The sequence below is a fragment of the Sceloporus occidentalis genome, unplaced genomic scaffold, assembly GCF_023333645.1.
Source record: "Sceloporus occidentalis isolate IW3139 unplaced genomic scaffold, rSceOcc1.0.p SCAF_206, whole genome shotgun sequence".
In the NCBI taxonomy this organism is placed as follows: domain Eukaryota; kingdom Metazoa; phylum Chordata; class Lepidosauria; order Squamata; family Phrynosomatidae; genus Sceloporus; species Sceloporus occidentalis.
This window is the reverse complement of record NW_028317186.1, coordinates 619,784-630,539: the sequence shown is the minus strand read 5'-3', so window position 1 is coordinate 630,539 and position 10,756 is coordinate 619,784. Positions and strand designations below refer to the sequence as shown.

At 42.5% G+C, this 10,756-nt stretch overlaps 1 protein-coding gene across 1 annotated transcript; it reads left to right on the top strand.

The window, feature by feature from the left end:
- The first annotated feature begins 7,864 nt into the window (after window positions 1–7,864).
- LOC149277882 (pentraxin fusion protein-like) lies at window positions 7,865–10,554 on the top strand. The gene is made up of 3 exons (XM_089502603.1): window positions 7,865–7,937; window positions 9,188–9,473; window positions 10,386–10,554. Exons 1-3 carry the CDS (start codon window positions 7,865–7,867, stop codon window positions 10,552–10,554), a joined length of 528 nt encoding a protein of 175 aa, XP_089358729.1.
- Window positions 10,555–10,756: the final 202 nt, after the last annotated feature.

Sequence of the window (10,756 nt, the reverse complement as noted above, 5' to 3'; positions counted from 1 at the left end):
CTGGCCTTACATCCAATTAGCACCAACCACTAGCCGGCTTTTAGCTCAGTGGGCACTGCAATTATCCTGTATCATTACCAGTGGCTAGTGGGAGGAATATCCCATCAACTCCTAAACCTTCCCAATGGACAACAAACCCTCCCCCCCTGTGACAATAAAATAGCATTAGCAAACAAAACACACACCAAGTAATAAAAGGGAGGATGGGCAGGAAACGGTTACCAAGCCATTGGTTTCAAAGTGGGAAGAGTGCGGGTGGTAGCCCATTTTATGTCCTGCTAGACAGGACTCCTCTCCACCTCACTATCACACCACCTCCTCCCTACAACTCACACATGGCCCTTGTCCGCCTAGCTGCGCCCAACTCCCAAGGTTCTGAATGTTTGCTGTGCATCGCGGAGATGCACTACACAACATTAACTTTTCTTGACTGCACCTCCCATAGTGTTGAGCAGCAATATTCCTTGTTGAATATTATAGTAATAGTAGTGTCAGGACAAATCTCTGTAACCATGAGGTCCCACAGCTCACCACAGTCTCCGTCGCTCCATTCGTGAATAGGGCGAACAAGGGCCTTAATCGTGAGTGTTCACATGAGGACAGTGGGCCTGACCAGGCAAGACTATATCATTTCTCTGCTCACTTACCGGACCCTGGCCTGGGCTTTACTTTTGTGAAAGAGAGGTTTGCCTCTGATCAACAACTACACAGACTTTGTAGCAGCTTCAAGACAAGTGTAAGGCACCTACCTTAAACAGCTCCCTGTCGTCCTCTTCTCACCCCCGGCAGAAACACCGGCACCGCTCGTTGGAACTTGAAGCAGCCGCTCGCGCGCACGGCCACTTCATGAATATTTATGAGGCTGACCGCCGACTGGATTCCGCTGCGTCGCTATGGCGACGCAGGACGCGATCACGTCCCGGACGTCGGGGAACGCCCCCCCGGGCTATTTAAACCTCTCTTACCTTGTCCTCAGTGCTCAGTTATACTGGTGCCTCCCGTATCTCGTGAGCCCCTCCAGTATTCCAAGTTGCTTTCTCGTTTATCCGGTATCCGACCCTGGTTCCCGTGTACTTCTGGCATCCTGACCCCGGCTCTCCCTACAACTTCGTGTACATCTGGCTTCCTGACCCCGGCTATCTCAACGGTTCCTGTGTACCTCTGGCATCCCGACCCTGGTCTACTAAACGGCTTCCTTCTGACCACCCGTGCTTACAGTTACACTGCCAAGCGCCCTGTTCCCCTCACCAGGCCCCTTGTGCGTGTTCTGAGCAAGTGTGTTCCATTCCTGCATTCCGGATTCCTCCTGGTAAGACGAACCTCACAACAAGTCTTTGACCAGCCTAGCAGGAGTCAGATGGCTACTTCTAACTTGTTTACTTTTCGTATGGGTTTCCACATCATGCCCAATTATGTAATTGCCGAGGTGGACTAGAATAATGAAATCCTGGTTGCAACATTTACTAATGACCTGATTGGTTGAAAGATAAAATCATGACCAGATACTTTCCTAATGATCCAGAGACCCTTATTACCATCATGGGTCAAATAGATCTCCGTCTTAGAGAATACCAGGTCCAACAAGACCGTCAGAAAGGACTCTTAGTTCGGTCGGCACATCGTTTTGTACACCCTGAAGTTCCTCCCCCATCTCAAAAAGAACCTTTGCAAATAGGCACTACACGTGAGGAGAAGGCAGTTAGGCTCAAAGAAGGACTTTGCCCGGACTCAAGCAGCTCCTCCAGTACTAAAGATATTTATTTGTTTCTTTGTGCCTATTTCCTTTTATTTCTTGGGAAAGACTCCATACCACTGCCTTTATAGATTGTCTGAATTGTTTGATAAAGTCTATAGAGCCTATAATTTGAACCCAATTGTTGGGTTGTCCTGAATTTGTTGGGTTTATCTCTAAAAAGCTTGAGAAGTGCTGTCCTTACTAACCAATGGCATCTTTCTGTTCGGATTGGATAATAAAGTGACTCGCAATCTCTTTTCCTGTTCATCTAACAGTTCGATGGGGTTGAGGTCAGGGCTCGGTCGCTCACGTTCTTCCACATCGAACTCATCCAACCATGTCTTTATGGACCTTGCTTTGTGCACCACTATATGGACAAATGTATTGGCACACACCTCTTAATTTTTGAAATCAGGGTTTGGGCCCCTTACTTCCAGTAACGCTTCAGCACACCAACACATTGTACAATGCTATGCTTCCAGCAACGTGTTGGTAATGTTTATGTACTGGAAGGACATGAGTGGATATAATAAGGTAATTACATGTTTGCACATTAATATCACATTTATGAATTTGTTGGGTTTATCTATAAAAAGAGTACTTCACTGGAAGCGCCGCCATTTTGACAGAAGTTCACACAAGGTTATCTTAGTACAAAAAAGCAGAGCTTCCGGTGACATCCTCTCGACCCTTCAATCGGACGTCGCTGGACGCTCCACCACTCATAACGCTAAACATCTCCTTCTGTAAAATGGATACAGTATCATGTGGTCTAGCGCTAAAGAGTTTATATCCCTTGAGTGTCTTCTTATCCATTATTCACTAAGTATCATTATATGGAGCATCACAGTTACATGCTTATGGCAGGATTCTGGAATATGATTTCACATGGCATCCTCAGTTACTCACAGAAAGGAGCCACAAATTAGTTGAAATGACCAGAATAACAACAAGCGCTACATTTGTGCACCTCTCTCAAAGACCATATAGTGGCTTTATCTGCACTGAAACGCTGCTGCTCCGTATTTCATTCCTGGCAAGAGTTTCAGGTCCAGGATCTCATTGTGGATTCCTGTAACTCAGCTAGAGACTCCTTTGTGTTCCTCGGCATGTATCAGACCTTGGCACGCATGTACATCAATTAGCAAGTGGAGAATCTAAGTCTGTGGAAAGCTGAGAGACAGCATAATCTCAGGTGTCCGGGCCACCCTTGCTTCTTCCCCTATTTCTCCTTTTTTTGGGACTATCCCATGCTCTCCATCCCACAGTGAGTGGATTTACTCTTGGTTTTCGTTTGATAGGAACAAGAGGTACTTCTAGACAATAAATGCCTGACTTATTATTTTGTTCCTTAAAGTTACCGTCTGTCGATGGTGCCCAAGGAGCGCTTCTATCTGCCCCGATACGGAGACTACAGAGATAGCCCCATCTCCAACCATCAGATCTATGGATATAACATTATATTAAAATGCACATAATAGAGGGTCACCCTTAACATTTCTTTTTTAGAAATTCTGGTGAACTCTTAAGGAGAAAGCTCAGGTTAAACATTATCCCTTTGGCAAATACCAATTTACAAAGAAAAGGGACGGGTCTGTTAAGTGCCTGCTTGGGAATCTTTATAAAGCTTAGTTTATCCTCCTGCTGCTGTAGAGAAACAGGTCATTAAGGTGGGTACTAAATGTTTTTATGAAAAATACTTCTTTAATTTTAATTTCATTTAAAGTTCATTCCTTAATGGTACTAATTATTTTTTATTTCATTTACCACCTCACTAAATGGGAAATTGGAATTAGAATTTTCTCACTTAAGCTCTGGATGGGTGAATTGGAAATTAATTTATTGGATCATAAAGTCAGTTTTAAGTTTTTCAAGTTCGGAGGACCTCCTCGATTACCACCCAAATTAGGACAGGGGGTCTGTTTGCATGGACAATGGGACAGTGCCTAAAAATCAGGATGGTTGGGAGATATGTGTTTACAAGAAACTTGTGGAATTTGGAATCCACAATTTTGGATTTTCATAGACATCCCTCCTGTACCCTTCCACACACCCTACTAACCCCAATGTGTTTCGATACCTCCTATCACTATGTACTGGTGCTATTATACCTCTTTTCCAAAGGTCTTTGGAGTTCTGCTTTCAAATGGTTTACCATGGACACAGGCACCATCTTTTTGGGTAATCTTGTTGGTTCCATGTTACTTTTCTACTTCCAAGACTCCATCTCCCTCAAACATATCTGAGAATCTTGCTTGTAATGTATGCCAATCCATAGGTGTCTGGCTGTCAGTTTGCTTTGTCCATGTATGACCATCAATCACCATAATGTTCAGTGAAATTCATTGTCCGGACAGCATTTATTCCCAGCAGAGGAACATGGTCACCCACCTCTACCACTGTAAATTCCATCTTTGGTTGTTATGTGGGGTTTTCAGTTTAATTCTGCAATCAGTACTTGATTTGTAGGTTCTATGTCTGCAGTCTTATTGAGCAGATGAGATGGAATAACATTCCAGCTTGCTCCCCAATTAAGTTGAAAGTGAATATGTTGCTCCACAATTAAGTTGAAAGTGAATAGTTGGCTTCTCATTATGAGGAAGAAGCTGGCTGAATAATAAGTCAACCTCAGCATCGTCCAGGCATGTCGGTCCATACGCTGGACGTTTCTCTGTTTCCCTCATCTCATAGTATTTACACAGCAGTAGATATCCTGGACTCTTACTTGCGTTAGCATGTCCCTTTCTTACTTTTGAAGCAGTGGCGTCGCTACAGGGGGGCAAGGGGGGGCAATTGCCCCCCCTAGGATATTCCTTGCCCCCCCTGTTGCCCCCCCACCGAATTTGGAGCCACCCAGGACAGTCCCGCAATGGGACTTTAAACCCTTGACTGCTAACAACGGCATGGTGCCGTCGCTAGCAGTCCCAGTCAGGTGCTAACGACGGCACCATGCCGTCACTAGCACTACCCTACCTTGATGGAGGTCTGTGGACCCCCATCACCACCTACCCCGGCGATCTGCCCCTCAAACTGAAGGGCATCACCGGGGCCACCTGATCCACCGCGCAACATTATTAACAACTGACAATTGTCAGTTAAAGAGGTATGGGGGCATGCTGCTTAGATGCCTGTATCTCAGAATAATAAATAAGAATAAAAAATACTAAGTTAAAAAAATACAAATGTAAAAAAAAGTAAAAAAAAATGATTTGGGGGTCTCTAAAGGCAGATAAAAAAAGATCAAAATTGCCTAGAGACCCCCAAATTAAATTATTTAAACATAAAGTAGTTTAACTTTAAAAAAAAAAAAAGTTTTCTAGCTAAATGATCACTGTGGTAGCCAATGTTACCACAGCGATCATATAGCTATAAAAAGTCACATTCCCTTTTTAAAAATGGCCGATACTAATTTTTAATCCCACGATCCCTTTGATCATGGGGTTAAATTTAGCCAACGGTTGAGGGAAGCAAATTTTTGAAATCCTGATGAACTGCAAATATTATTAAAATCAGCCATTTAGCCTGTGGGGTACGTGAGTAACCATCTCATCCCTGGAGCGCCTTGCATTTTTACTGCAAGACTTATTTTTGCTGTAAAAGTGATTTTACCATAATTTCTTTGGGATTGTAAGGGGAAAGAATGGTGTGTGCTTCTGTGAGTGAATGTATGGAAAGTATGGTGTGTGCTTCTGCGAGTGAATGGAGATATGAAAGGCGTGTGAATGATCAGTAATTAGGGTTGAAGCCTTGACGTGGCATTACTGCTCACGAAGGAAGTTAAATTATGGCACAAAAAGTACACATTTGCAAGAACTACACCCCTTGGCGCATCAAATGAGGGGCTGTATGTGTTTCTAGTACAAACCTGGAGTGCGCAAGACACAAATGAACATGTCGCTATGGTTAGAAAAAACATATTTTCTAGCCAAAGCGACATATTCCATCATTATTTGTGCACTCAACTTTTGTCCTAGAAATACATGTAGCCCCTCATTTGAAGCTCCAAGGGGCGTAGTTTCTTAAAATGGATGAATTGTCTGAATGAGGGAGAGCATGAGTTAATATGTGGATGAATTGTCTGAATGAGGGAGAGCATGCGTTAATATGTGGATGAATTGTCTGAATGAGGGAGAGCATGAGTTAATATGTGGATGAGTTGTCTGAATGAGGGAGAGCATAAGTTAATATGTGGATGAACTGTCTGAATGAGGGAGAGCATGAGTTAATATGTGGATGAATTGTCTGAATGAGTGAGAGCATGAGTTAATGTGTTTGTGTGTATCATAGATGTATAATTGTGGAAGGGCAAAGATGGCACGAGCAGGATGTTTGAGCCTTGGGGACCAAGATGGCACAGGCAGGGTGTATATGGGACAAAGATGGCAAATCTTATGTGTGTTATCTGGGTGCTGGCCAGGTTCTATGTGGGCAGTGTGGACGCCAGGGCTTGCTTTGGGGTGTGCAACCTGTGATCTATGCCTGTAATTTAGGGGGTTTTAAATATACCTTTAATGTTGTGTTTTTATGTCAATTCCAATTGATCTACACCTGCAAAGCTGGGTTTGTGTGTTATTCTCTAGATCCATATCTGCTATGCTATGTTTCCATACATTATTTATGTATACCTGCAAATACAGGGTTTGTATGTCTTGTTCAGTTGATTAATACCTGCAATGCTGCTTCCATGTATTTATTTGATCTATACCTGCGATGCTACGTTTCATATATTATTATTGTATACCTGCAAATACAGGATTTGTATGTCTGATTCTGTTGGTTTGATATATACCTTCAGTGCTGAGATCACAAGTGAATTTCAATTGATCTATACATGCAAAGCTGGGTTTGTGTGTTAATGTGTTGATCTATACCTGCTATCGGCAGCAGGGTCTAATATTTATGTATATATTTATATATATAGTCAGCAGGGACTAATATTAATATATATATCGGCAACTGGGGCTAATATTAATATATATGGGCAGCAGGGGCTAATATATATATATATATATATGTTTTTTCAGTAGTATGATTAAATGGTGGAAATTATTAATGCCCCCCCAGTTTGACTGTGGTATCTTGTGTGCCCCCCCCTATATATTGTTTCTAGAGTCGCCACTGTTTTGAAGTAATTGCATGTACCATGCTCCAAACTCTTTCTCTTGTGAAGCTCTACATATTTGAAGACATTTTTCCAGATTCAGCTCATTTTCCGTTAACTGTGAATCTCTGACTATTCTGTCCCAGATTAGACAGAGTCTCTTATATTGCCTTTTCAAATCAGTGACATGAGTACATTTTCTCCCGTTGCTCTTGATTGCTTGAAAAAAAAAACATTTTCCACAGTTTCAAAAGCTTGTAAAATGCAGGGGATGCTTAGTGTCTATTTAGTGGCTATTTGTCTACCTTTCACGCCAATCGAATTAAAAGTAAATAGCTCTCCAAGCTCGACAGAAGTTAGCAGCATTGAGATTCAAGCTTTGTGGTGGTCTTAGAACAGCCTCCATGATATTATGAGTAAGCTTACTTAGGGCTTTCTGCTGTGTACTAGTCTGGTACTCCAGCAGCAGGCTTCACAGCGTTCTGAAGGCCTCAATGTGTCTCTGCTGTATTTTGCTGAAAACCAGGTTTTCTTGTGCAGTTTAGAAATCCAGTATTTTACGTGTGCCGTGGCCACCCTGTTTGGATACCTCCTATCCATAGATTAACCCTAAACTGAAAGTGAATCAAACAGACTTCTTTATTATGTGGAGCTTAAAAGCATACGACTATGGGCCATGCTGGGCTAAAATGAAAATGGCTGAAGCTCACTCAACTCTACAGCTCCCTCTGCTTCGCTACAGATTGTTCAATGATCCAGGTGCTTTCTTGTGATTGAGAGACATCCTCCCATTTGTGTAGATGTTGAAATAATATGAATTGTGGACTTGTGCATTCAGTAGTTTGTACGAATGTTTAATAACCTGGAGTGGGTCCAGCGAAAATGAAGGCGAAGGCTCCAAATTCTTGTTGGAATTTTGTTTTCTATACTCATTCTGCCATGCTCTCTCACACTCTATCACATTCGTAGACACATTCGTAGTGTTCATTTAATTTAACAGTAAATTAGATTTTCCATATCATGTTAGGATGAAGTGTCTTCTTCTTCTGTTGGTGTGCGGAGCTGTTGGATGGGCCCAGTTCTGTGGTCTGAAGCCTGGAGGTAAGAGAACATACATACATGTTTCACTATATATTTTTGCAATGCCACAGAAATTTGTTCAAGGGACGTATTAGCCCTATCCGACTGGATGATGAATAGGGCATTATCAGGGAATTTCTGGACAGTTAGTGACTACTGTTGCCCCTTAATGTGGACACAATGTAATAGTAAGAGGTCCAATTACATAAACCAGGGGTAGGCAATCTTCGGCTCTCCTGATGCAGTGGACTACATCTCCCATAATGCTCTTACAGTCATAATGCTGGCAAAGCATCAAGGGAAATGTAGTTCACAACATCTGGAGACCCAAAGATTGCCTACCCCTGACATAAACCATTAAGACCTTGGAGGTCCCTGGCTGATATCGTAGCTGTCTAATCAAAACTTTAGTACTAATCTACCTTTCTTCTCTACCCTATTTCTTCAAGCTCTTCATCTGACTTCCACTAGACCGGAGTAAACTCAGTGTAGACAACGTGCAAGAACACACTGCACATGCGCAGTGAAATAAAAAACAAAGTGCACCAGGACATTTAACCCTCACAATGCACTACAGTATTTAACACTATGCGGCATTAATCAGCAGGATAAAAAAAAAAAAATTGCTCAGCTGCGCATTAAATTAATTTAGAAACACTTAAACTGCTTTAAGTTCTGTTAATGGTAGACGCCAGTCAACATTAATGAGAAATGTGTTTCTAATTTGAGTTGGCCAAGTTCCTGAATAAGGAACCCATCCCAATTAGCTGTAATCACAATTTGTCAAGGCAGCGCTCCAACGTGTTAAGTGGTTTTGCCGTTCTCTGAATGCAGGTTGCGGTGTTTACCTCTGACGAGCATTTTGGCTGAGACAGCGACTTTGTTTTAGCCCCGTTCATCTGAACATTTCTATACAGAACGAACGCTTTGTATTTCCCGACCCCATCCAAACTTAGTGAACTGAGTCCAATGACGGAATTCCTTAGATTTGTTAAAGATACCAATTCACTCACACTTTACATCAATTGCTCTCTACTCTATTGTGCAAATAAACCTTGGCAGATATCATTTTATTTTATACTTTAATAATTTAAAGCAACACAGAACCTTTAAGAAGCATTTTCAGTTTATATGGCAACAGTCAGGGCTGACTGTGTAGTTCATGGCGAGAGATAGAAACAAAGATATATATAATGTGTCAAGCTCCGCACGTTTCATGTTCTCTTGTAGACCATTAACAATATGAATTATGTTTACTTTTTTCATTTCAGCTGTAAATTTGGCGAGATCGGGGACAGCCAGTCAAAGCTCCACTTACAATTATCACGTACCACCAGGGGAAGCCAGTCTGGCTATTGACGGCAACAAAGAAACAAACTACTATCTCCATGCGTGTGCCCACACAAACGGTGACTATGGAGCCTGGTGGAGACTGGATCTCCAGAAGAGCTTTAAGATTGACGCGGTGGTCATCGTGAACAGAATGGATTGTTGTCCAAATCGTTTGCATGGAGCCCAAATAAGAATTGGGAATTCTGGAAGTAACAACGACCCGATGTGAGTCTCAGTCATATCCAGTTATCTGTTCAGGAGCCTCATACCAAATTCATAGAAGGTATCAGGGGCAGGATTCTCTGCTTCGTGGCTGAGTGTAGGCACCCTAAATCTATTTGGGGAGTGATAAATATCCTGACATAACACTAGTGTAACAAGACTGGGGAAGAGCTGCTTCCAGATTATTCTGGAGAGAATAGGTCATCTTCATTTCCCTTGGGGGCATCGTGATAAATGCATTTAGGCCGATAGAGCTGTCTTTGCATAGTATGATCTGGCCGCATAGTACAGTTAACATGTCATATCAGCCATCATATGCACTTGAATACTTATTTTATTATTACTATTATTATTTATTATGTTAGATCAGTGGAAACAGTCCCTTACATTTTTTGGGGGTCCCAATTGAAAACGCATGAGGATTATGCAGAATCCCCCCCATATGCGTCTGCTCCTCTCCCCACCCTCAAGCTCTTAGATGTGCAGAAGATATGTAAGGCCCGCTTTCCCTGCATGTCATGGTATTTACTAAGCTAAATGTATTAATATTATGCAATAATACTAATAATCACTGACCTTCTCCCTAAGGTGATTATTCTTCATTTTTAAAGCGTTATTAAAGTATACCATATAACCAAACGTATGCGGACGTCTTACACTTGCTCTACTCTCGTGCTGGTCTTCAGGGTCTTGTAGGACATCATGTTAGGGCATCCTCAGTCGTTCCAGAGCCAGGAAAAGGGAGCACCATCATTGACACCAAATCATGAGCGGATCCAGACAGTTGGCCTGATTCACACCCGAGGCGTCACAGTTAAGCACGACACCTGGCTCTATTCATAGAGAGAAACAGTAGAGATGACTAATTGGGCTGATGCCGTATGTTGGCTGTTCTGATGTTTTCTTTCTCCCTAGATGTGGCACCATCACCGATGTCTCTCAATCCTGCATCCCTCTCTGCTGTAAGGGAATGGAGGGTCGCTATATCACGGTGACAATCCCCGGCCGCGCAGAGTATCTCACCCTCTGTGAAGTGGAGGTTTATGGACAGGCTGCTATGGAGAAGCCTCAGGTCTGCTGGTAGACCCTGGCTCCAGTTTGGCCAGTGCGGTCACCAAATATCTTCCTTGAATATCTTGAATAAGGAAAGACTGCTGGTTACGGGTAAAGGGGAACTCTCGCCTTCACAGCTTTTATCATTAAAACTATCATCTGCTTATAACTTCTCCATCTGTGCATTTTTTTGGGATTCATGGTGAAAGGTGGCTGGATCAGCATTATCTATT